Source organism: Hippocampus zosterae, chromosome 16 (assembly GCF_025434085.1).
Source record: "Hippocampus zosterae strain Florida chromosome 16, ASM2543408v3, whole genome shotgun sequence".
Taxonomy (NCBI): domain Eukaryota; kingdom Metazoa; phylum Chordata; class Actinopteri; order Syngnathiformes; family Syngnathidae; genus Hippocampus; species Hippocampus zosterae.
In genome coordinates this window covers 7755011-7782540 of record NC_067466.1, presented here as the reverse complement: position 1 = coordinate 7782540, position 27530 = coordinate 7755011, and the positions used below count along the sequence as shown (strand labels likewise).

The 27530-nt window shown below is 41.9% G+C and overlaps 3 protein-coding genes and 1 non-coding gene across 5 annotated transcripts in view; 1 reads left to right on the top strand and 3 right to left on the bottom strand.

Annotated features, from left to right (window-relative positions):
* spns2 (SPNS lysolipid transporter 2, sphingosine-1-phosphate) overlaps nucleotides 1–7983 on the top strand; it is a 61219-nt gene extending 53236 nt beyond the window's left edge. The window contains exons 12-13 of the mRNA XM_052047892.1: nucleotides 1950–1996; nucleotides 5156–7983. Coding sequence (XP_051903852.1) covers nucleotides 1950–1992 — 43 coding nt within the window. The 3' untranslated portion in view covers nucleotides 1993–1996; nucleotides 5156–7983. The remainder of the gene's footprint in view (nucleotides 1–1949; nucleotides 1997–5155) is intronic.
* ube2g1a (ubiquitin-conjugating enzyme E2G 1a (UBC7 homolog, yeast)) overlaps nucleotides 1–21212 on the bottom strand; it is a 99601-nt gene extending 78389 nt beyond the window's left edge. Inside the window, exon 1 of the mRNA XM_052047977.1 lies at nucleotides 21203–21212. The gene's annotated coding sequence lies outside the window, so the exon portion shown is untranslated. The remainder of the gene's footprint in view (nucleotides 1–21202) is intronic.
* Nucleotides 19177–27102, bottom strand: ruvbl2 (RuvB-like AAA ATPase 2). 2 transcript variants are annotated; one of them, XM_052047900.1, is made up of 14 exons: nucleotides 26989–27102; nucleotides 25965–26025; nucleotides 25798–25853; nucleotides 25376–25517; nucleotides 25163–25292; nucleotides 25021–25087; nucleotides 23754–23860; nucleotides 23553–23646; nucleotides 23192–23410; nucleotides 22073–22191; nucleotides 21182–21301; nucleotides 20980–21109; nucleotides 20351–20465; nucleotides 19177–19678 (listed from the first exon to the last, which is right to left on the bottom strand). In XM_052047900.1, the coding sequence occupies exons 1-14, from the start codon at nucleotides 27085–27087 to the stop codon at nucleotides 19653–19655; spliced, it is 1485 nt and encodes a 494-aa protein (XP_051903860.1). In that variant the 5' UTR covers nucleotides 27088–27102; the 3' UTR covers nucleotides 19177–19652. The 2 variants fall into 2 exon arrangements, with proteins under 2 accessions (XP_051903860.1, XP_051903861.1); XM_052047901.1 differs by having other exon boundaries at nucleotides 26995–27061.
* Nucleotides 27103–27275: 173 nt separating this feature from the next.
* trnav-aac (transfer RNA valine (anticodon AAC)) lies at nucleotides 27276–27348 on the bottom strand. The gene has a single exon. It is a non-coding gene; the product is annotated as a tRNA-Val (tRNA).
* Between the last annotated feature and the right edge of the window lie 182 nt (nucleotides 27349–27530).

Sequence of the window (27530 nt, the reverse complement as noted above, 5' to 3'; positions counted from 1 at the left end):
CATGTGACGGCTGCACCCCTTTGCCGGCTACATTTCAGTGTGTGATGGCTCATCAACAAAAAATTTTCAGAGCATGGCAGCCGCACAACCCCCCTCGACAACTATTCCCCGGCCTAATTTTGATGCCAGCATGACCCTGACAGCAATCAATAAATTGTAATGCGTGTTTTAAAAATGCTCATGCCTGAGTATAAAAGACGAGAAAACTGAATAAATCAGGGAATCGGTAAAAGCAATACTCTGTTGCCGTCAGGAATGAGCTAACACACAACGCCAACAGTGGTACAGTACGTGATCAAAACTGACCCACTAAGGTCAGTCAGCTAAAAAAGCCTCAAGCGCTGACCCTGCTGTTTTAGCCATCTTTTTTTTGTTTTTATTTTGATCTATTTTTCTCTACCGGTTGCCACCCATTATAGTGAGCACTCTTTTTCTAACACCCCACTGTGAAGACGCAGCTGCCCCATGGCCTTAAAAGGCTAAAAGCAAGAGGGTGAGGTATGACTTCATGTATTCTTTTCTTCCTGCTTATTTTGTCTGACGTTTTATCTAATTGACATACTCCCCCGCTGCCTGCGCTCGCAGAAATTAGTTCCTTCCTATTAAAGATGAAGGACTTTTTTTTTTTAGACAGGATGGCAGTCTGACGCCTGACATCTTGTCTCCAGTCAGTCAGCCTCTTTGTCTTCTTCGCCGTTTGGTACTTGTTCCCACGCCGAACCACCTCGCGAAGGGAATTGAAACATTTGCTATCGCTTAAGATGGAAAACAAAAAAAATCTATTAGCGATTGTAAAAGCTTGAAAAGTAATACCACGGGGAAACGTTCGGGAAGGGTTTGTGGAAAGACTCATGTACAGTACTTTGAAGTACTCCTGTCAGGCTTCCATTCCAAGCTGTTAATATGCCCTCTGTGTATTATTAAATGTATAATTTTACAGAGGTTTGAGAGTGGAGTAGGTCTATGACGGCCATACGTTAGCTGTGATGTGGTTTTTGTGGGCTCTGCTCCTGGAAAACACAAAAAGGCAACATATGCAGAACAAAGCCCCAAGACGGCAGTTACGTCAGTAATTATCACGACTAGTCTGATCTATTTTATCTCAACGGGACTACAAAGTGCTGCATTCTCTTATCAGTTTATCCAACAGAAATATGGCAGAATCCAATCATTTTTTTATTCAAAACGCACACAAAAACTCTAATTGACTTTTGGTCCAACATGCTAGAAAGCATCAGTGTGAATAGCTGTTTGTCTATACATTCCCCCGCAATTGGCTGGGAACCAGTCCGGGGTGAACCCACACCTCTCGCCCAAAGTCAAACAGGCTCCAGCTCACCCATGACCCTAATAAAGACAAGCACCAGGGAGAACGGGTGGATTCACCCACACACAGGTTAATTGTACACCAGCTCCAAGTATTTATGCTTCGCAAACATCCCGGTACAGACCTCACATAGTCTAATACATAGTCGCTCCCCTTTCACAAATTTGTACAAGACATTGAAGTGAAGGAAAACTTCAACAACAGCGGTCTCTTATGTAACATTGTCTCCCCGGGGGTGGGGGGGACCAAGAACGGTGACACTTTTTATACGACAGGGGTTGTTCCACAGCAGATATTTATAGATTACATTCACGCTACGAAGCCTCTGATTGGATCAATTCCAGCTGACTTTACAGAGCGCCGTTTCCCCTTCTTTGAGTACGTCGTCACATACTGAGCTATTTATAGAAAGTGGCGGAGCTGAACTAGTATACTCACTGGAGCGCATCTATTTCCAGCTTCAATGAGCTTTTTTTTTTTAAATTTCGAGGGTCCTTGCTTTTTTTAGCGACACTGTTTCCATTAATAGTTCATTCATTCAGGTTACAGGGTGCATGAAAGTGTTACTACCCAAAACTGTTTTTGGCATATAAATTCATAAATATTTTCTTTCTCTCATCAGGTTGAGCCAGCTCTCACGGCCCTCCACTTCGGTCAAGGTGTGATAAGGTAATTTTTTTTAACATCAACACCACTGATCGTATTTTGGTTCATTTGCATGCAGGTAGCGTAGCTTCAATTCACACTCAGGGACATTGGGAGGGCAAAAGGTTGTCTGTTTCTATCTACTATTTGATTAACCGGCGACAAGTCCTTAGCATTGTCTTCAGCTGGGTGAGGCTCCAGCTCCCCCAATGACCCGGAAAAGGATAAGCGGTATAGAAAACGGATGGTTGGATGGATGAACACCAAAGTGTGTCTGGCTTGAAGCAGCATACTTCCTTTTGACGTGAGGTTATCCAGACTTAAAATACACACGACTGATTGCTTTACAGTAGCATTGTGCTGACAGAGTGTCTAACATTCCTGGTGCGGTTGTTTGACCCACTGCCTAATGTCTTATCAGGACCCATGCTAGCAGCCTTCCTCAGTTCCTGGACATTTATTTTTTTATCAGATGTACACACATGTTGCCCCAAGCTCTCTAATTTTTAACTAAGGAGGGGAAGAAAAGAAAAACAAAACAATAAGGGGCAATGCCGCAGCCAAGTCTGCACAGTAGAACAATGAGAAGCAAATGTAGTCGCCGGCCCAGTTCAGAGTTACAAGAATAAACTCTTGGCTCACTGATTTTGACAAACAAATTTGAATTTTAAAGGTTATCGTATTCGGCCAAATGTTGTCAAACCTCTTTTGTAGTATCTATGATTATTCGACCTCTTGACGCTATCTGAAACTTTGTATACAAATAAATGCGGTTGTGGTTGTCAAGCAAGCAACTGTTAGCGTTAGCTTGATTAGAAATTAGCTAGTAAAACTATCGGAGCACTCGTACCGGTTCATTTGAGCTGAATGATGCTAATGGTTGTTGAACCCTTTCACGGACAGCGGTTACGACATCGGACAGCTTATCATGTTATCGGGTTACAGGGTGTATGAAAGGGTTAACTAGCGAGTGTGCTCGTGACATGTACCAAGGCAGAGCATTCCCAATCATCTTTTTGCTGACAAATGAAGATGAAGTGAAGCAGTACTCTTCGAAACGATTAAACTATGACTGACAATCCTCTTCGAATCCAAAGTTAGACGCTGAGAGGCAATTAACATTCTTGGTGGGTGGAATCGGCTTCCGCACTGCAGGACATCCTCTCGCTAGTGACTCTCAAGCTAGTCAGCGTGAGATCTTCACAGTAGCAGAACCTCACGCTCATTTCTGCAGGAACCATGCAGCTCGTGAAGGGAATCACAACTTGAAGTGAAAATCGCATTCGGTTACCCCCACCGTCCAAAGCGACATGTTTATACAGCTGCGGGCCTTCACACATTTATTGAGTAGAAACTCTCTGAAACACAAATCAGCAGTAAAGAGGAAGACACCGTGCGTCACACGCTGTGCCGGTGATGAAATATTTGACCTCCTTTACCAGACACTTCCACTCGTGCCCAAGTGTGAAGCCAGGAACCGCTTTAATCATGATCTGCATCCTGTCAGTCCCAAACCACTCCATCAACTTGATTGGACTTTATTCCCTCGCCAGCTCCCATTTGCTCAGGAAGAGTAAAGCTGTTAGGGGGGGTTTGAGGGAAAACTAACCTGCCATACGATGATGGAATCATCCGATCTATTTGTAGCCAAGGTGGAATTCTAACTAGTTCATCACATTTTAGACTGCGAATGATCCCCTAATGTATATGTGTGGAGTTGTCATTTAAGTTCTCCTCCTCACTCATCCAACTATACGCTCTGAGCTAAAACTAACCCAGATTGGGTGAAATAGTAAACCCAGCGCTGTGTCCGAAAGGAACCAAGCAAATGCTGAGTTATCTGACGACGCCAGTTTTGTTGTTAACCCATTGCTACAATCGATATTTTCGAAGAATACATTTACTTACACTTCATTTTCCAATCCGCTTATCCTCACAAGGGTCATGGGGGATGCTGGAGCCTATCCCAGCCATCTTCGGGCAGTGGGCAGGGGACATTAAGAACCAGTTGCCAGCCAATCGCAGGGCACACACAGACAAACAAGCACCCACACTCACATGGAATATGGGAGGAAACCGCAGTACCCGGAGAAAACCCACGCAGGCCTGGGAGAAGATGCAAACTCCACACAGGGAGGCCGGAGCTGGAATTGAACCTGTACCTCTGCACTGTGAGGTCGACGCGCTAAGGTGTCAAACTCAGGTCCTGGAGGGCCACTGTCCTGCATGTTTTCCAAGTCTCCCTGTTTCAACACACCTGATTCAATGAACAGGTTGAATGTCAGACTTGCACAGAGCTTGCTGATGATCTGATCATTTGAATCAGGTGTGTCGCAACAGGAAGACTTGGAAAACATGCAGGACAGCGACCCTCCAGGACCTGAGTTTGAGACCCAGGCGTTAACCACTAAACCACCAGGCCGCCTTACTTAACCTAACCCTAACCCTACACAAAATGTCCAATATGGCGAGTGGCTTCAGCTCTTAAAATCAAATGTTCGCTTGCCAGATCAAAATATTGGCTAAGGTTACCCAACTTGCTCAAAATCAGCGTGAGTGGGTTCGGAAAACAACCTAACATCTTTTAGTGTCTACCAACCAACCTTGGGATCTTGGTAGAGTTAACCCCAACCCTTGGCTAATTCATACACTGATTAAATCACCCACATCTACGGTCAATATGACATTTGCAAGAATGGAATTGTGCCAAGCTCCCGGGCACTGATCCCATTGTAGCAGCAGTTGTAGTTTGTGTACGGTGGCAGGCAGGCCACGGATGACAGACCGGAATAGACAGCGGGCCACGCCACTTTCTGTCTCATCCATTCTGATCACATCACAGCAATGGCACCTTGAGGAAGCGAGCGCGGTTCTTCCCTTTCTCTTGTGTATTTCCTTTTTTTTTTCGATATGTGTGTACTTTATTATTCAAAATTTTAACAGTTTAGATTGCAAAGTACGTTTGATGTCAATATGTGTGTGTGTGCACAGCATGGTATTGTTGTTGCATGTTTGGGTGTTGGGGTCACGAAGTGTTGTTATGGATTTAGGTCACAGTCTGGTGTTAGCTGTATCATGAAGGTCCGAACAGATGGCCTAAGAGCTTTGGACCTCAACATTAATTACATACCCATGGCGAGGACACGTACTAACCACGCAATCCGCCTCCTCTCATCCTTCCAGGTGACAACGCAGCGATAAAGCAGCTACTGGGATGACAAAGTGGAGATCAAATTCAAGAGCGGCTGATTTCCAAGCCACACCCGTGCCCTCGTCCTCCACGGCCGGCGTCCTCCCTTGCTGCTCCTCGTCTTAACGTACCCCCGCGGAAATGCCTCTTGCTTGAGACGCGAGGGAGCGTCTTGCCTCTCCTCTGTGACACCTCGGAAATCACAAGCGGGTGTGAGATGGTGCCCAGCGGTGTGCCAAAGCCTGCCAATGTGACAGGCGGTGTTCACCTCAAATCTGTCTGTGAGGATCCGCTGAACTTTCACTCGGAGAGGGAGGAGGTGACCTCCGTGACATCCCCCTGATGCCATACTACTGAATGCTGACCATGAACCTGCCCTGTCCGTCTTTGCCTGTCTGTCTGTCTGTCTGTCTGTCTGTCTACTTGTCCGTCAGTTGGCTGTCAAATATGCACCAAGTGCCATAGTGTCATTACATTCCTTCAGACTTTGCACTGACCACCCTCATGACATCACCTCCGGCTATGTTTACATGCACCATTCAGTCCCTCAAATGAAAAGATAGCGCAAGCTCCAGCCCCTCCCCTTTCTCCATCATACGTGTGGATTTCACCATCGAAAGCCCGTAGAACAGACCAAAGCTGCAAACTTCAAAAAATGCTACGGTAAAACCCGCAAGTGTTCATCCCTTCATATCATCTTGGGACAAAGGCAACAGCCGCATTCACCGGCCGCCACGATCGCATTTACAAGTAAGGCCGCGCAACGTGTGTGTGTGTGTGTGTAAACATAGTCTTCATCCGAGATCCAAAAAGTGTTACTGCACACGGGTCGGTGAATCAGCCTTAAAGCGCTCCTGTCCACAGAGCAAACCAGCTGTTTCCGACAAGCCTCAGATGCGTATCCTTTTTAGCTGGGAGCACTTAAATCAGCGCGTGTGCCAGAGAGCATGAACGGGATGGGAAGAAAGTTCTGCCAATTATTTTTCACAATCTTTTTTTGGATGTTTTTCGATGTGAGGTCTGTTTTAATAGTCGGAGGTTACTGCCTGTTATTGTCTCAGAGGAATCAAAATGATACAATTGAGGTGGTTTTAAAAGAAACACTGGATTATGTATTTTATAATTTATGGTATGTACATATGCCCCCCCCAAAAAAAGAATGTTATTATTGTGACTTGGGGATGTCTAAAGTATTTTGATGTATATGGGAAGCAATACTTTTTTTGGGGGGGGGGGGGAGCTTTTTATCCACACTGCCTTATCAGTGAGCTGGCTTTCTCACTCTCTGATGTTTGGTTTAGAATTTCTGGACAAAATACCCTCACAGAGGTTCTTTTTAAAGACAAGAGTTCAGCCCCAGCCCACACTGGATAGAATAACATCCACCCCCTGTCAATATTTTAGCTATCTCATGCCTTGACCAGAAAAGAACTTTTGCCATGAGCTGTAGACATTAGTTTATTGCTGAAGGAAATCTAAATCCCAGACAGGAAAGGGAAATGTTCCAACAGATAAGCGAGGATCACTATCACATTTTTTTTACTTCAAATAGGAGGGGAAAAAATGTTAAACGTTAGTTTGAGTGTAAAATCTTCACAAAGACAGCTCAAAGGATCATTTTTTGGCAGTAACTGGTGAATGCAATTTTTGGGGGGAGACCTGAAAGCCACTAATAAGAGTCCAAGTTTTGAAACAGGTGCATGAAAAGGAGAGGAGGGAGGATTTGGGGGAGGGGATACTTTTTAGGCTTGCAAGGAAATAGACATGATGAGGATGAGTAGACCTTGGTGTAGGAATAAAAAGTGACGACGTCATGGCGGGAATCCTTGGAGCACTGATGTGTGCGCATGACGAACGGGTCATGTGTGTGTGGGGGGGGGGGGGGGGGGGGGGGGCTGCGTCCTTTGTGACGGATGATTAGCTTTAGCTTCTCTCTGTGGAGCTCACTGAATGTGATTGTGTCCAACCTGATGCATTTATACGCATGCATCTTCTTAATAAAGCTTCTTACCTTCCTGAAATTAATTTTTATTATTACCAAATGTTTTCATGAAATATATACATATGCATATATATATATATATGCAGCAATCGTAATATATTGTAAAGTGATGGCTTGGATGCAATGTATTTATTTGTTGAGCATAATGATGAAGAATCTGTAAAGGGAATACTTAGGTTTGTGTAAATCACACTTTGTTTCATGTGGTTGGGTTTCGAGACGCCTGCTGGTTCTTTTGTTTCACGACATTTTGTTTCACCAAGGCTCAACTCGTCAAGCTTATCTCACACTTTTTACACACAGAAGGAACAGCTAATTGAAGCTTCATTTTGTGTTTTTTTTTTCCTCCAAAAACTGGTTAAATCATTTTGCACATTCATGTTCAGGGATTTTATTTCAACAATAGCATAGCATCCATGTCCCCCGCCTCTACCCCAAGAGGTCATTTCATACTCACATCACGGCATCGGACAACAAATGGGTCATTAATTTGATTTGCCAAATTTAGTGGATTTCGCACCAATCCTTAAGTATCTGTCGTATCTCGTAAGTCTATGTTAATCATCACTGAGGTGATGTGTTGAGAATGCACAATTTCTTGTCATACAAGAATAATGTAAATAAAGAAACCTGTTCTTTTTTTTCTGATGTTCAAGCAGAAAACAAAGAGGTCATTTTTTTTATTTTTAGGCAGGCTGACCCGAGAGAAGTGTGAACCGATATTATCTGATAGAACTGAACTGTGATGCTCCCGTCATGGGTTGATACAAAATGTACACATCTGTAATTCAAAATAAAATGACAATATTTAATCACCTTTCATTTTGTCTGTGTATCTATTTATTCGGCGTGTGGACTAACGACACGCATACACACACACACACACACACACGTATTCGGGTTTTATGGTTTCTGGGGACCACTTGTTTATTCATCACTTATGGGGACCACCCTTTTCAAATGACATATAGCGATTAAAATAAATAAAAAATCAGGGATGCACACGGTGGCTTTGTGTGCTTATACACACCTTTAAATATCAGAATTTATGAAGTCATGGTTGGACCATGTCATTTGGGCACTTCAGAAAACTCAATTTTACATGCGTGATGGGGACTTACGCACATGCACACACACACGCACACACACAAATATATATACATCCATACATATATACATAGAGGGGCGCCAGTAATGAAAAGAGCAGCACAACTAAATGGAAACAATTTCAATAGGCCGCTAAACACCTTCAAATCAGATGACCAATTGCTCCACGGCTTCCCTTCCTTCAAGTAAAAGTAGGCCATTTGTATTGTCATTGCCCTGGACACACCCATAGACTCACTGGAGACTTTGTTCTAATAAAAGCCGAGACCAAAAACTTAGCTGTGATAGAAATGATAAAAATAGTTTATTTTGATTGTCACTGGCACGGTGTCAGGTCGTAAGGTTACGGCTGTTTTTTCTTGTGGTATAACAATGACTTTAAATATGTTTACGACACAGTACATTTTGGATTTTAACACATGCATGCATACATCTCAAAATTCGACCAGGTAGCAAATAGGGACAAGACATCTGGTATCGTACAAGGGAGGATGATCATCATTGCGCGCATGAGGCGGGTTCGTTATGGATTGTACATGACCTTGAACCAGAGTGAATTGATCGATCATTTGAATGTTAAGAAGGAAGGAAGAAAGGAAGGAGGCATGGTCATACTGAGAGTTGTTTCTTATGATTTGCCGCTAAACAAAGTAGCCAAAACAACATTGGTCACACCAACAAACACCTCCCATTATGGTACGGTGTATTACAAATGTAACTCTTTTCGGTAAATCTTATGTTACGCAATGCAATATGATACCCTCATATCAGAATTATTCCCCCCCCCCCCATTAGCCCCATTCATAAAAGTAATCATAATTTCATTTTGATGTGTTCGACTCCATCGAAGTGAAGTCTGAGCATGAAAGCACACTCTATCCGTTTTTTTTGTTTGTTTTTATTAACTGTGACTATAAACATTCTTTCTCTGTCGACATCTTTGTCGACTCACAAAGCCTTGACTTAAATCACAGCTCCACAGTGCTTGACTGAGTTCAGGAATGAACTAGTATATTATTCAGGTGCAGTGAGGCAGGGCTCCGTGAGGCCCTGGCTTGTAAAATAATCTTGAGAGTCTCTTGAGGGGTGTCCAGATGCACTGAAACATCTTAGACTCGCCACAGAGACAAAAAAAAGAAGAAGAAACTTAATATTTACCTTTGCCGGACGTGAACAAGTGCACGTCAAAGCGTTCTTTGGGTTGATGTTCATTACAGAGGACAGAGTGAATTAACATGAATGCAAATGGCGCTAATGGATATGTCTATGACAAGCCTGTGCAAACTCAAAGTTAAGTATATGCTGCATTAGTGACAAAAGAAGACAGGGATTATGCTTTTTGGAGTCTTTCATTAAGACGGCGCTGCAGTTGAAATGTGTCAGCTTGAAAAAAGGGGGAAGGGGGGGCAAGATTATATAGCAGCCACAGGAAGCTCAAAGCGGAGAATCAATGTTTGGTTGGTGGATGACCCACACCAACCCACACCCTTTCCCACAGGCAGGCAAATATGTACCCCAAAGTCAAGCGCTCGGATCTCAAATGCGGGCAGGAAACACTGGGGCGTAGACAGGAAAAGCGGAGCCATTCTCGGGAGCGGTGGAATTTCCATATACACATCAGCGCTTGAACTCACAGAGGACAGTTTAGTGAAACGCGCGGGGGCAAAGTGAGGCGGTCACGTCCCTGCCGAGTCAATGTGAAGCTTCGACTTGTTTAGGCTTCAAAGGCGGCGTTGTTTGGACCAGCCCTGGTAAAAAAAAAAAAAAAATGTCATTACCATCGACTCTCAAGAGCCTGTTGTTGGACAGTTAAGGAACTCATCAGGATCAATGTCAGCTTTTAGCGTGCGCGCCACTGAGATTCTTTCTGTCCGTCAATAGGAACTTTTAAATTCATAAGCATCAGATTATTATCTTGGCTTCAAAGAGTCCTTAATCCTCAAAAATATGACATGCAAATCCTTTCCAAATGGATGAATGAATTAGCAAATATTTTGTCAGTCCGGGTGCTTTGAGTTTAAAAAAACAAAACAGACGTGGTATCTTTTCAGATAATTCAAGATCATCCGCTCTGCACGATCACGTTCGAACTGTAAATGTCTCACCCATCCACTTCTCTGGCATGAAACTAACTGAACAAAGAAGCGCGAATACTCGTGACATGATTCTTCAATTCCCATCAAATTCCAGGTTTTTGGTTGTCATTTTACGATAATATATGCATGTTACATTTGATATTTGTCTCTCTGGAACATCAAAATGTGGAATGAGAAATTTCACTTTGTTACTCCTTCACGAAGGCGGCCAGGTGCTCCAGTGGTTCACGCGTCGACCTAATCGTGCGGAGGTGCGGGGTTCGATTCCAGCTAAACGGACTATGGAGTTTGCATGTTCTCCCCAGGCCTGCGTGGGTTTTCTCCGGGTACTCCAGTTTCTTCCCACATTCCAAAAACATGCATGGCGGGCTGATTGAACACTCCAAATTGTCCCGAGGTGTGAATGAGAGCGCGGACGGCTGTTCGTCAATGTTTGCCCTGCGATTGGCTGGCAACCGGTTCAGGGTGTCCCCCGCCTATTGCCCGAAGACGTGCTGGGATAGGCTCCAGCGCACCCCGCGACCCTTGTGATGATAAAGCGGAAAAGAAAATGGATGGAAGGATGGATTAACCTTCACCATTTGTAGGTGATAGGGACCAAACACTCCCACAAATGACTTCTATGTTTCTGCTCTCCTTGGATTTGACCATGTTACCAAAAGTCTCCAATATTTAGGAACTACACAGTATGTGCTGTGAAAATTCTTTGTTCACCAATTCCGGAATCAACAACACTCTCAAGCATCCGTATATTCTTGTATTGTTCGATCGTAACTTCTTTGAGCTTAATTCAAACGCAATGTGTGAACCATCGGGCCTGAGGAGCCAAGTAACCTTCAGTTGTCAGCGTGTGCGTTGATGCAAAGCTCCGCATACGTTACATCGCGCTTAAAGGAGCTGACACATGTTCCGGAGGAGACGAGATATGTCGTCCTCCTCGTTGCTGTCAGCTCATGCGGAATAAGAGCTGCGCTTCATGGTGGGTTGAGCAATGTCATTGAGGGCACAAAAGGCAACGATTGAGCAAGACAAGAATGGCAAGTGATAGTTTAAGCCCACGGTGGGAGTAGCGGAAGACTTTTACCCCTCACCCGCCCTCAAACTTGTTGGGAAGATCACACTGATATCTCATCATGCCCAACAGCTGCGGCCTTCATTTCATACTGTGCCAGTGAGGGACTCATTTGATTCACATGCATACCAACAAGGGATGATGTGATGTCAGTTGACAAGGGAATAGTGCTGCCGCTGTAACTTGGCTTGTTATTCGCCGCAGTGGGCTCAACGTCACAGTCTACGAATCGCTAAAGTTTTCTGAATTAAACATGAGCGGCTTTCTCGCTTGACTTGGCAAACAGCGAATGATGTCGGCTGACTTTTGGTTGCCATCTTTAGCTCTCGTGTTTCCATATTTAGAACTAATGTTTCCTCCGCAGCGTTTAGTGATTCAGGAAAAAAAAAAAAACATCCAGAGGCTATTTATAACACGTGCCCGTGGTCGCATGCATGGCAGCGTTTGACTTGGTGCATCTCACACGTGAGACGGAGGCAGCGAATAAGCTTTGTGAATGACTTGTGTGTGCGGACTGAGGTCATGAATGGTAACGGATCTGCATGAATGGAAACAGATGAACAAGTCATACCGGATACACGCACAAACAACTATAAGGGTACTTCTGTTCTTTAAATTCAGCTTGACATTATTATGCATGATAAAGCTTTCATCAAAAACTTGTCCGACGGAAGAAAAAAAAAAAGCAACTCCAAACGGGTTAAATCAGGGCAGTCAAAATCATTTTTGTCGCAGGCCACAATGTGAATACCGTTTACCTTGGAGGGCAGGGATGACTGAAACGATTAAAGAAATCGAGAATAACATTTTATTCAACTATTGTTGAAGTAACTGTAATGAGGGGGTTTGGGAACATGTTACTAATTTATTACATATGAAAATCAGAAATTTTGGGACACATTTTAGCAAGTATCATGGAAGTTGTCATCTTTGATTTGCTATCGCGGGCCACTTATAACGATGTGACGGGCCACATCTGGCCCCAGGGCCTTGAGTTTGACACCTGTGCTTTAAATGATTTCAGTACCAACCTCCACACTTCTTTTCTAAAACAGTGATCGAGGCATGAAATGATTTTTTTTTTGTCAAATATTGAAAGCAGCTCAGGTTTGGCTAAAAAAAACAATCTCATCATATGTTCCTTGTCGTTTGTCTTATCAAAGCCACAAAATTCACAGCGCCACTTCAGAGGAATGTTATTCTCAGTCTTTTCACATATGGAAGAAATGAAACGTTATTTTTTATTTTTTTTGTACTTGAGCTCACATGTCTCGCCACTCATGAGCTCCACATTCCAGTCGTTTTACTCTCAATCACATATTAAGGAACACCGCGTCAATCATGAAAATATGGCAGTAGGGATATAATAATAATAATAATAATAATAGTAGGAGAATGGGAACTATATGACCAAGTGGGTTGATAACAAGCAAAAGTATACAGGACAGTACTTCCATTCATGCCGGATCTAATGTGAGAAGTAATTTTGACGATGGAAAGTTAACCGTGTGTATTTTAGGAAGTCTTCATTTCCGATTGCTATGTGAGTCCAAAGGAGAATCAAATGTCATTTTAAATTACAGAAAGGTTTAAAATAACACCAACAAAACAAAAAATACAAATGTGAACTGGGTGTAAAGCAGTTCCCAGGCTCTAGCTGCAGCTTCACAGAAAATATAATCACTAGTTTTAATCCCACACCAACCACACTACAGTACATCTGCTGGATAGAATACAATTTACAGTTGAGGCCAAATTATTCAGACACTTGCCAAAAATCTGAGTTCATGTGAATTCTGGCTGGAAATGACTGTAGGCTAAATGTGTCAGGAAATATTCATGAAAAGTAGTCATTATTTGACTGGATAATTTTGAGGAATCTTTTTTTTTCACTCATTGAAAGTGTCGCGTTAGCTTTTATTAACAAGCATAATTTACAGCATTCTATTCAATGTTATATTGATAAATATTTCTATTAAAACTGTGTGAGCTAGTGGAAGATTTTGTTAGGGACAGACTTTTTGTAAAAAAAAAAAAAAAAAAAAAATTAACTCAAACCTAATCCGAAGTACATCCATGGTCACTGTTTTAACTACGCCCCCCCCCCCCAACCCCCCCCAAAATTCCCCAAAAATAAATGGTGGTACTATATATTATTGTTTACTTCTGTGCTGTCACAGCATGACATTGAAGCCAGTGGAGTTAATATGTAATTGTATGCAATTTTGGGTGTCTGAGCATGCGGATTGCTTCAAGGTGAAATGCTGTGATCCATTGTAATATTGTATTTCATTCATTTAAAACCTCATTCGAGAGGAGAATGAGTTTCCCCACCCAATGATGTGACGCTGATGAAAGTCATCAGGTCTAATTTAGCAGTGCAGTCAGTCGTGCTCTCTTAAAATCGTCAGGACTATTCTACGCCTTGTTCCGAGAATGCCTTTTTATGACTGAGGGGTTGCGAATCTGGATGAGAGCCGTCAGTCATCATCATGTCTCAACTCCACAAGAAACACACTGTCCAGATGGAAGTCATTCTTTTAACGCTGGCTGCATTTAAATTACCGTATTTTCCGCACTAGAAAGCTCTTCGGATCATAAGGCGCACCTTCAATGAACGGCCTATTTTTAAAACGTTTATAGGGCTCAGCCAATCTAATAAAATACAATGCAGCTTTATTTATACCGAGCCTTCATAAATGCTGCAGCTGTAACAAAGCCATGAGAACTGGTCACACGCACGGACATGAAACATCTAAGTGGTATTACAAAACAATAAATGAAAGACAACAATTATGAAGACAACTGATTCAATAAAAAGGCACACAAAGCTTGTGGGCTCACATCCACGAGGGGCCAAATATCTTTAGAAGTCTTGCTTGTCTCCTTCTTCCCTCGTCTCGTCAGTAGTTAACTATGCTTTTGGTATTATCTTCGATTAATAATGGCTGCGCAGAGCTCAGAAAGTAGTTTTATGTGTGCTTTTAGGTGCGCCTCATAGCGCGGAAAATATGGTACTAGCATCATACACAACCTGGACACTTCATCTGGTACGTCACCACAATCTCATGACATCAGTAACACGCAGTCGTGATTGATATTTCATGGTGACTTGTGATTATTGCACCTCCCGTGTGAGAATTTGGAACAGTATTCATGATGATACAGCGCAGTCTCACACTACAAACTGCAATCACAAGAAGAAACATTAAGCTAAAGGAGAACATGCAGTTTCTGTTAAATGAAATGAAAAGAGCATGAAAACAATGTTCAACAATACTGAAACAAAATAAATACTGTCAACACCAAATGCTATGACAAGGAAAGCAACGATCAGCAAGAAGTCTACAAAAACAACACTCGGACAATAAAAGCAATTAAGCGCAATCACCTGACAAGCAGATAAGAAGTCAGAGTCCTTAAATACACTGGAGCTTGATTGCCAGACAAGAAACAGGTGCACCGCTGAATGGCCACGCCCAACTCTCCAGCTGGTGCTGAAACAAAAAAAAAAAAACAACAACAAAAAAACAAGGCAGAGCAGAACATGACAGGAATATTGCTTAGGCCAGCCTGTGGTGCAGAAAAGGTCTCCCGAATCTGTTCAGTAGGCAAAATGCCATCACATGTTAGCATGCTGCGCATGCCTTGTAGCCTGCGGACACTGACACAAAGAGCAAAAGTAACAAACCGCGGAAACGTGCTCCCGTTTTAAAAGATGACAGTGATGGTTAAGAAAGCAACATGCGCAGGATGTCGGTAAACTATACTGATCTATGAAATTAACCTTTTCATGCACCGATAATGACAATTTGTAATCTGATTAGATGATACACTGTCCACTGTCATTTACGAATGTGATTGCACTTTAGATTTGAATGAGGCAAAATAACATGCTTTTTCTCTCAAATATATTGTTACAGTGACCCCTCGCTATTTCGCGGTTCGTTTATCACGGCTTCAGTGAATCGCGGATTTTTTCAAAAATATTCATTAAAAAATATATTTTTTGTATTTTTTTAAGTCCGCAAAAGGTCCGCAAGAAGCAGCGAAAGTCAGCAAAACAACAGCGAGTCACATAGAGCAACATATACAGTACTGTACGACATGTAATTTATACATGTTTAAATATATTAATATACAGCATTAAGTCATGTTAATTACTTCAAATTTTACTTCTACATGCATGTATACCATTAAATTTGGGCTTATAAATATTATGTACATGTACCTATAAGGGGGGGGTCGCTGCTTCGCAAATTTTCGTTTATCGCGGGTCGTTTTGGTCCCCATTAACCACAATAAATGAGGGATTACTGTATAATCATGTGTTTCAGATGTACTGTAATTATTTACTGTATAAAAATTTATTTGGTGTTCAAAAAGTCTTTTTTCAAACTTGAGTCTTGGAAAAAAAGTGGGTCGTCTTATAATCAGGGCCGTCTTATATTCGGGCCAATATGGTAATCGGGACAAATTTCAGCAATGCCCCCAAGCCCACTCCACCCATCATCCGCCTACCTTCTGATCAAAGTGAGGAAAGGCCTGATCGTGAAAGATATTCCATTATCCTGCGGCCTACAATCGTAAATGTCCAACCTGGTTAATATTTACCCACACATGACGGAAAAAAAATGGCAACGTGATGCGCATGTACGATTGTAACGATCAAACAGGTTTGATCATTTGCGATTGTTTGCACCGACGGTTAGCGAGCAGACCGGGGAGGTGATGCCGCTCAGTGTTGTGAATGCAGTAACAAGCACCACACACAGGCGCTCACTGTTTATCTTACTATACACACACACACACACTCACACACACACACACAAAAGAAAAGTCTCCCTTCATTAGACCGAGCAGTCGATCCCTGAACTGGCCGATAGCTGAAGGCTGCAGCCAATAGCAGCCTTGTGGAAGTGAGATTTATGGGACGTAAGCAGCACAAATGTCTCCCTCCAAGCACTAAGCATTAAATATTAACTTGTGTGGAGGAGACAGTCTGCCAACACTCAGACAGGTCTGGTCCATTTTATAATTGGTAATGAAAGAGATCCAGCCCTTGGTTGGTGAACACACACATTACACGAATAGATTTCCAGAAATTCTGGACATTCAGAAATGTCCAGAAAAATCACTTAAGTAATTTACATGCACCGATTTTTTCCCGTCATTATTATATTGTACATTAAAGACTGGGAAAAAGGCAGCACTAGTCTTAATGGTCTTATAGTTTTTGGAGTCCTCAACACGACAACAGAGCGTACCACAAAGATAAAACTGTCGCGTAAAGATTGACGCTGGCAAAGCCGACTAAAGTGGACTATTTCGAACCATTACCCTCTGGAAATTTTTGTGGCAAGTGATTGTGCACTGCACATCCATTCACTAAGTGCAATTGGAAAAATGGCCTGCATTGGGTTTTGAGGCTGCATATATACTGGACTTTATTATTTTTTTTCATTGAACCACAAAAACATGGTGCAGTTGTCAAGAAAAAGAGGCCCACAAAAAAGAGGAGGTGGGAGAGAATAATGAGATATTTTAAGCGGCCGTTGAAAGTGATCCTTTGCACCATCCATCGATTCCACAGGTGCATTTTGGTGACAGATTCTCCGATACTTTGCACTCTTGCCACAGGTACGTATAAAGTTTGGAATATATTTGAGTGATACTGTCAATAAATATGGATATACATTACTGTGTATATTGTATTGGGACGGCTTGGCAACCATGTGCCGGTGTTCACAAACTGAAAAGCTGCCAACAGAAGTGAAGTATCAGACCCACGTGTGATTGCTTTTAAACAATCCCAATATATTAAAATCGGCAATAGCGTTTAACTTCATAAGTTAAAAGTCAGATTCCAAGGATTTGTCGGAGCCCGTAAATGTTCGTAATATTTTCTGTTATACATACACATCACGTCTTGCAAGTTGTCAGCCGCCACAGTTTGATTTTTAAAAAAATTCACGACTCATATTGGGCGTTTCCGGACCTATTGTAGTACTACTTGTGGGTTTTTTTCTTTTTCAATGGCTTAATTCATAATCAGAATTAATAGGAGTTGTAGGTGCATGCAAATAACTTTTCGACTCTTGCCTGCGGCACTTCTCGAACACAGCACATCGACCAGGGTTCTACCTGCTGCTGCTTGGGGTTGAAGTTTCACCAAAGGGGAAATTATTGGCATGGAAGCTGGTTTCAGCTTGGGTCGAATATCTACCTGAATTGTTGAAGTGCTAAAGCATGGGAAGAGGCTGAGAAGAGCAACTGAAAATTGCCACTAAATTGTTTGTTTAGTATGACGTCATAGCATCTGATTGGCTGAAGAAAAGGAAAGCAGGAAGTGTTTTAATTGCCGAGGGAGGTGTGTTCTTGTTCGTATTGCGGTGCAGACGTTTTGGGAAATAAAGCCATCTCCCCTTTTGCTTAACGTAGTTGTTCTTAACGTAGAGCCATCCATTCAAAAACTACGAACACCTCAATTTACAGAATGCATGCCACAGTTTCCTCTAAATCAGGGGTGTCCAAAGTCGGTCCTCAAGGGCCGCTGTCCGGCCTGTTTTCTAGCTCTCCAAGGAGCAACGCACCTGAATCAACTCATCAGGATCATTCTAATGATGCTTCAGAGCTGGCCGATGAGCTGATCATTGGAATCAGATGTGTTGCAACAGGGAGACTTGGAAAACATGCAGGACAGCGGCCCCTCCGGGACCTGAGTTTGACACCTATGCTCTGGAAATACCTGAAGATGAGGGTGTGCGAGATTCAAACCCCAGACGACACGTTCTGAATTGTATTTATTGATTAAATTGCTGTCCACCACATTTTAATGACAGTTGTACAGTGTGAATGGGTTCCATAAGTCTCAAGAAAACATTTCCATCTTCGGTTGCTGATCTTTTAAATCTATTAAAATACTAATGAAATGTCCTGACTTGACCTCAAACGCAAATACAGTTGCCCATGATGAATCAACACCATGGTCTGATGGGATTATCACTATCGTGAGTCATGTGATTTCAGAGCCAAGAACGTGTGAGGGAATTTCTCACCTGCTGAGTGAATGAGCAAGTACACGCCGGTGCTGACAAAGACAATTTGTGTCATTGTCACACGAAAACAGACACATTGGATTGTGTACAGAAATGTGCTCTCATCCTGAAAAAAATGCAATTGGTTTATTTGATGATTATTTTAGTGCGTTTTTATTTAATACGATTTTTATGTATACTGTATTGGGTACTATTGCAGGCGTTCACCTTTGTTTTAGCAGTTTACGATCGCCACTGTGTGGCTGCAGTTTGTAATTACAAATTTCGTTCCGAGAATTGCAGTACGACTGTGATGGCTTTGCGGTCCAATTTATGTAATTGTAGTACTGACTGGGTTCTTTATTTATAGTATGAGTTTGTCATGTGATTGCTTTATGTGCTTATGTATAGGCTCGTAGTATTTTTCAAAACAAAAAAAATTAAATTTAGCATCTTGATCGTGACCGATGCGACAAAGTCGCATTTGCACAGATTCTGGAGAGTTAAAGGGTCATGTTTTTATTTTGTGGATGTTCTATCCATTTTTGTTGCACAAATATTAACACATTGGGGGAAATTGAACTTACTAAATAATACTAGATGGATGTTGCACAGAGAGAGAGAAAGAGAGAGAGAATGTACAGTGTAGTGTATCATCCCAAACTAAAAGTAGCTGGTTTGGCTGTGAGACAAGAGAACACAGAGTTGTAAAACCAGTTTAATCTTTTTCACAAAAACAAAAAAACCCATGGAATGACAATTTAACCAAGAAGACATGGGAAAGGCCTCAGAGATGAACATGAAGACAAAAATGCTCAAACAATGAAAAGTAAAAGGGTGAACTTGCAACATAAATGGAGAGAAATCATACAAGTAATCGGGGTGAGGTTTCTATGTTGAACCGACTGCAGTACAACATTGACTCGCTCAGGGGGATAAAAAATTTAATTTAGATTTTTGTATTCATATTTTATCTAATGTATGAGTACAGATGATGCAAATTATTTTTAAAAAATAAAATAGAATAGAAACAGACAATAAACTGCAAACAAGCCCATACTATGGCCTGCCAGTCACTTGTTTTATTCAAACTGAAGGAAAAGTTTGGAAACAGACAAACTGCGTTGAAGATGGACAACATTAAAAATGGACACCGAAAGAAATGCGTCTTCTTCATTACGACGTTTCCATTTGAGTTGTTTCTGGGAGGGGACAAAGCAGATGTACATTGTTAACTTCTGGCACAATTCAGAAAACCTCTCCTTTCAAGGTGTCCAAATCAAACATGATCCATCCATCCATTTTCTAAACAACTTATTCAGTACTTAGCATCTCGCCTATCCCAATTGACTTTTGCCACGCTGTGATCACAAGGTGCGTACAGACAAGCAACCATTTCAACTCACATTCACACCGATGGACAATTTAGTAACGTTTAAGTTTTCCCACCAAATGTGATCAGAATATTCATGAAAATCTGAATTTTTATCCCAAATGATATTTCAATTCACATTTTAATTTGTCTTATTCTTTTTAAAATACAAATGATCCGGCACCATTTTGGTCTATAAATAGTTCCTTTAAAGGATTATTTGAAAGGTGAAATTAAAAGCAGTGAAGTACTTCCAAGATTCACAAAGAGTCAATTACTTTATCTCATTAAAGAATATGAAATTATCCCATCATGAGAGATAAAACATGTCACACTACTTGTTGCAAAAGACAAAACAGGATATTCACTCACAAAATTTGTGGGTGTATTAGGAAATAAAATCTCATTGGAAGTCTAAATGTGTCTGTTGTTCTACATGATTTGCTTCGATTTCACTTTTTTTCTGATGTAAAACATTATTGCATGTGCTGGTGTTGCTCACGTGTTTCATTGAAGAGGAAGGACTCCTGGTACTCCTTCATGTACTGAGAAGATCTGGCCTCATCAAGGAAGAGAGAGTAAACCTTCTTTATATCCTCCACTTGGACCTCTGTGCCCTAAACATGACAAAAAAAAAGACACGCTCACACAATTAATCCAATGCCTCCATTATGCGCAAAACGTTAGGGGTATAGGCTTTTGGGTGAACTTTCAAAATGAACTCAAAATGCATGATAAACTTAAAACTTCAATTGACCTTGTTTAAACTATGAAATGCACAAGTTCTACGCCTTTCTGTGACTCCTCCAGTCTCTGCATATCTCTGCTGCGAGATAAAACCGTGCCAGATCAGTTCAGCGGCCACTTGCCTCTGAATAGAGACTGTTGGAAGCCTGCTGACCAATTGTCAGGCATCATCTTGATCTAATGATGTCAACATGTAAACAGCAACGGCGCTGAGGATAGTTTTCATACCAATTTTCACTGCCAACATATTGGTCAATTCATGGATCAAACACCTACAATTGTGGCGTTCAGTTCACAAAGTTGTGCAAAACGTACTGAAATGTGTAGCGACGCCATATTCAAAAGCTTCGAGAAGGTCAAATTAAGCGCATGAGGTAGACTCACCTTGCGCTTGCGGCACACCAACCCGGCCGTGCTGATGAGCTGCATGGCGTATCGCAGTGACGTCTCCATGCCGATGCGAGTCAGGACCGTGTGAGCCTCCTCGCTCAGCTCCACATCCTCCTCCTCACAGCTAAGAAACGACAACACGTAGACGTAGTAAGTGACGTGAAGTTGCTGGTGAAGGACGAGCCAAGATCCTCACCGGATCTTGAGGATTTGCTTTGTCTCCTTTTCGGTGTAAGGGGAGGTGGCAATGATGAGCAGGCGGTCCAACAGATCCAGGGGGATGCCGTGAGGGCTCTGGTAGTTTGTGCCGCGGATGCTGGGATGAAAAGAGGAAATAAGCATCAACAGCTTACTTTGTACCCTTATGGTTAAAGATACAAGGAAACACACGAACAAAGCAAACCACTCAGACCATAGGACGGAAATAAAATGATTAAAAAACAATGTATTTGGATATGTACGAGGGGTGTGTAAAAAAAAAAGAATCAACTCACTCAATTATCTGCATTTTATATGCCAAGATTCAATAAACTGAAGTTCAAAGTTCAGAATGGATTTTTTTCAAAAAGCAATGTTGAGCTACCACTTTCTTCCACCAGATGGCAGCGCAGGGCCAATTTGTTGTCAGGATTTACCCGAGTCACACTACGTCATTCAAATGAGCCAGTAACTGGCATGGGGTGGCGGGGTAACTTGGATCTTCTCTAATTACACCAATATGTTTGAAAACTAAGGTAATATATTTTGTTCATTCCTAATTTTATGGCTTTACTCTCGCTGCAGTGCATGATATGTCCTGCATTTTTTCCCATAATGCATGTGCAAGTCAATATCCCATGCATTGATGGGAAAATGCTCCGTTTGTAACATTTAGCCAACAAGTACGTTCAAATGTATTTGCGAGGATGTTCGAATGTATTTGTGAGTATGTTTGCGCGTATTTGCAAGTACGTTTGAACGTACTTGCGAGTACATTCAAGCGTATTTTCCAGGCCAAATATTTGTACTCCACGTTGGCACCTTCACGCTTCCATTTTTTTGGACACTTTAGACAATGAGGAAAAAAGGTAACACACAACAAGAATACCGAGTGATGCCTCTATTGGTGGCCATAATGAGAACAGGGGATAGGTCACTCTCCAAGGCACGGTTGAGGAAGGAGAAACATTCCATGTCTAGCATGTGCACTTCGTCGATAAACAACACCTGGGAAATTTAAAAAAAGGGTGCATCAGTTAATATAATGACCAGATATATAACTAGAATCCAACTCAATAGAGCAAAAACTTATCTTAAAAGGAAAAAAAAATTATAATCAAATATATCCTACGATGCATTGCGCTGATACAGAAAAATTATTTCCCGCGTCGTTGGTATTCTAGGTTGAGAAAAATAAAATGTATCAGCACAATGCAAAAGGACATCGAGTTCTTTGTTTGGAGTGAATTTACAACATACAATTCTTTTTTGGGACATAGTGTTTTAAATGTTCTGTAAAGCGCTTTATTACACCTGCAGCGGTTGTGAAAGCACTATAGCAATAAAGCTGTGTTGTACCGTATTCACTTTAGTGTAGCTTCATCTAGTGGATGCATCACGCAACCCCAGCTTCTATTCAATGTGCCTTATAATGCGGTGCACCCTATATATTAAATTTTAAAATAGGCCATTGATTGAAGGTCCGCCTTATACTCCCAAGTGTTACAGTGCAGAAAATACGGTATATTGTATTTAAATTTTTAGTCTAAGCCATTTTTATTTCTTCTTTCAGGTTGGTTTTTAAACTTTTATATCACTGCAATTGTGATATCACACTTATCACTATGAATTTTAATTGAATTCTTGAAGTAGCTTTCCATTTTCCTATATCTAATGTAGACTACCAGTCAAAAGTTTTGAAACATTTTCAATCTAATGAAAGGAGAAGGGTCTCCAAACTTGTGACTGATAGCATACATGTTAGGAGTAAAACCTTGTGTTTGATAACGCTTTGGCTTACCATGCTTCTATATTTTAAATGTTGGTCATGTTAGTGGCACTTGGAAAGACAAGCATTTTTTTCAATTTAGTATGTGGTGCAAAATGAGAAGCACTGCTCTCATTCTTTCAAGTGACCAAATACCATTGCCGTTGATGTTCTGTGCAAAATGTTGCTTTATAATTTGCATCTGTCCGAACTAGGTCAATAAAGCAGAGTTCCGCATACCCCTGGGATGATCTCCGCTTTGCCCTCTTCTCGCCATTCGCAAACTTTTGCATTGATCTGCTCGCGGACTTCCGACTTGATTTCACCAGTATCTCCGGAGAAAAGGGCAAGGAAGCCCTGCGTGCGGCTGTTGATGACGTCGATCTCGTGCAGGGACACGGTGTGCACCACCTCCTTCCTCTTCTGCAGCTCACCCTCCGGACACTGCACAAACTGAGTCTGCAAAGAAAGCCATTACGGTTGCAGTTGAAATTGGTGAATGTGAATAGCTGTGCTCCGGTAAACAATCAAACTTTTATTCCTGACATAGTTGGGTCATTCTGCTTTTATTTTGGGTAGATTTAAAATATTGCGCTGGTACCTGAGCTCCCATGGCATCATAATCTCTGGCTCTGGTGAACGAGCGGCCCAACTTGCTGATCTTGCCAGTGGCTTTGTCGATGGTGATAACATCACTGGGAGGAAAAAAGGAAAGGAGGAGGGAGTCCGCCAGACCTGAGTGATGGGATACTTTGACACAACAGTGAAACATAGCAGATATAAGTCAAAAAAATAAACCTACCCGGCTTGAACCTTCTCTTTGCTGAGGCTGTCAATCATCTTGTTCCCCAGGTCATATATTGTCTCCATCTCAGTAGTCTTTAGAGTCAACTTGCCAACCTTGGCACCCTAATAAAACAGGTGTATTTATTTTGTTTAGGGTATTTATAATAAAAGTGCCATCTTCCTATCATTGTACCAAAAGTAATGGTTCACTTTAAATAACAAAGCAAGAAAATAAGCAACATAGCCCGGTACTATAAATCCGGTGATGCATTTAACCAATGAGACCATGTTTTGCTTAATATTCCATTCACAAAGACTACACGTTCTGATCTGAGAAATTAAATCATAGGAAATGTAAGATTGTTTTTTTTTCATTGGTACAATTATTTTATTTTTCATATGCTTCTTAGGCAATAACATTATTATTCATGAAATTACGAAACGCGGTAGAAAATGTGATTTTGGACCGAATTTTTCATTCTTAAATTATTGTTACATCTAGCTGTGTAGAATATTCTCAAAGATATCTGGATAGCATAAGGGTCGCACTGACAGGAAAAAAAAAATCTGATATAAGCAATACTAATGTGTCACGTGAGAGGTGCGCATACTGACAAAGTCTGCTGATTGTGCTGATGTTTGTGTGGGAATTTTGAATTTTCCTTCGGTGTTTTCTCCATTGCAATACTGTGACACTATCATTGTCGGTAGCAATATCATTACCGGGCGGCCAGTGGTTAGCACGTGGGCTTCACAGTGCAGAGGTACCGGGTTCGATTCCGGCTCCGGCCTCCCTGTGTGGAGTTTGCATGTTCTCCCCGGCGTGCGTGGGTTTTCTCCGGGTGCTCCGGTTTCCTCCCACATTCCAAAAATATGCATGGCAGGCTGATTGAACACTCTAAATTGTCCCTAGGTGTGAGTGTGAGTGCGAATGGTTGTTCGTCTCTGTGTGCCCTGCGATTGGTTGGCAACCGATTCAGGGTGTCCCCCGCCTACTGCCCGGAGACAGCTGGGATAGGCTCCGGCACCCCCCGCGACCCTAGTGAGGATCAAGCGGTTAGGAAGATGAATGAATGAATGAATATCATTTATGTGCAGTGTGTCCTCAGTCCTCTTACAGCGTTCTAAACATTTCACTGTTACAAACGGCGTGCGTTTTAAGAATACATCGTCATCATGCGGCACTAGAAGTAATGTAATTAAGGTTTTTCATTTGATTGTTTTTCTATTTATGAGCTTCAGCACGCTTTTTGTCCAAGTAAAGTACAGCATACTTAACGCACCGTTCCGGTGGCGGGTCGATCAATCTGGATTTCTACAACTTCTCCTTCAATAATTTCCGTCTCCTCCCTGTAAAAGAAAGCCACCTGTACATGACAGCAACTTGATTTCTAACAAGGACAGTGTACACGTTGGCCCACTCACTTGATCCGCACTCCAATGGCTTTTCGAAACGCTTGGCTGAGTGCCTCTGTCTTGCTCATCTCCAGAGAGAAGATCTCACTTCCAGCCAGTGCTGTGAATGGGGTGTCAGGGCCGAGGCTCTGAGCAATACCTGCGCATGAACTTTTCTTTAGCTTGGGTGTAGAAGTGCAATGGCAGAGCAACACTCTCATTCTTCTTCTCTTCAGCTCTCACCCATGGCAATGGCAGTCTTTCCAGTGCCGGGCTGGCCTGCAATCAACACTGCCCTGCCAGCTATGTGGCCATCTTTAATCATCTCGAGGATGACCCCTGCTGCCCGTCTGGAGGCCAGCTGGCCAACCATCCCCTGAGACACCTGCAGGAGAACAGTAATACTTAGTTATCCATCCATTTTCTGTACTGCTACCCTGCATGAAGGTCGCTGGTAAGCTGGTAACTATATTACCTGACATTGGGTGAGAGTCAGGAAGCCCAATTCAGTGCACATTGTCAAGTAACAAAAAAAATATTAACAAATCCCCCCTACTATGTTGTGAGTAAACAGGATTTCCTGCCTGAACTGAAACTTGAAGTATTATTGCCTGCGTCCAATAATGCAGAGTGTCTTGTGTATGTATTAAATACAGAAATAGTACCTGTCTTGGTTCCAACGCATCATCCAAACCAAGGCCACGGATGTGAGAATGTGCACCTAATGACAAAATAAAATTAAAACAGACATAAATGGTTATATAAGGCTGCTGGACTGTGGTTTATGCACAATGGCTTGGACCAAAAAATCTCTGGAAATGCACATTCTTACCAATTCTCTCAATCCGAGTGATGTCACGAACCTCTGGAACTTTAGTAGTAGGAGTCGCCATCTGTAATCAGTAAAAAGGCCAATGGAAATAGATGTGCATAAAATAAAGGTTATACGGGAAGCTCAAAATGTCCAATTTTGGCTCAGACTCTCTTGGACTAAAACATGTCACATCTGGCTTCATTTGATTGAAGATCGTGGCTGAATAAAAATGTCTGCCTCTGACTTCACAAAGAAAATGTCTATTGTTTTTTATTTTTACTATTCGTATATTGGGAGTATTCATTTTAGTATACGTACCTTAGTGTCCTTTTACTCTGGTGGGGAGTAGTGAGAAGTGTTCTAATACGGCTAAAGTAACCAAAGCATCAGCAACACACCAATACTACAGCAATAAATGCATCCATAGAGATAAATTGCACAACGGCGAGTGACATGAATTATTTGTCAAGCGTGTTTTGACGTAAGCTACCGAAACGATCCTATGTCTGTGAAACTGTACGTTCACTTGCACTTGACATGTGAATGTCAAATATTTCTAGTTCATTAAACATTAGTAATTCTTCTAACGTGAGCACAAATAAGGTCCAAGCTTTGTGTCGAGTGGTTCAAATCTTTCCTTTGTTCACCCTGGTTGTCATAGCGACTGTTACATTGTAAGTCACAACACGTGAGGGGGGAAGCAATAGCATTAAACATCACGCTCTGGCTGGCTGTAAACTATACGTCTACCGACAGAAATGTGCATGTGTGTTTAAAGTTTTATATTGATCTACTCGTGAACAAAATATTAACAGTTAACTGCTTTCTCAACAACTCTGGCATAGATAAGACGGAACTCACGTTGGTTATGTTAGCGAACTAGCCAAGTTAGCTTCATTCATTTGTTTATAATCGTGTAGAACGGTTACGTGCAAATTAAGGTGCGCTGGTGGACGGAGTTTTCTTGCTAACACACACACGGACGTGTCAATATGGGAAACTAATACAATTCCGAACGTGTATAATATGAACGCAAGCTCACCCGCACGGTCGCAGTTGTCAAAACGTGAGAATGCGGCGCTTCTTTCTGTGTGGTGCGCTGGCTAAACGAGTCCGGAGAGAAACAAGTGTCGGTTTTCATAACAAACAGGAAGTTGGCTGCCCTCTACCAACAAGAAGACATCTTATGAACAATACTGCAGTGTACATTAACACTTATTTAGCTCAAAACGCTCTCATTAACATGTTTTCCCACTCCACTGTGGATTACGTTGTCGCCTTTGCCTTTTGTACAAATTGCACCCCCAAAAAAATAAGAAAAATAAAAGATGTTTCCGCCCGGTCTCGAACCGGGGACCTTTCGCGTGTTAGGCGAACGTGATAACCACTACACTACGGAAACCTATAGCAATAGGGCCCTAAAAGTAAAATATAATATAAAACAACATGTTATTGTAACGGCATGCAAAGCTTGTTGATGCTTTAATTCTGTATTAAATTTAGGATAGATCTGAGATGGCTCAATAAACACAGAGGGTCGCAAAAAAAAGCTCGAATAAAGGCAGCATTGAACGTCTGTCCACC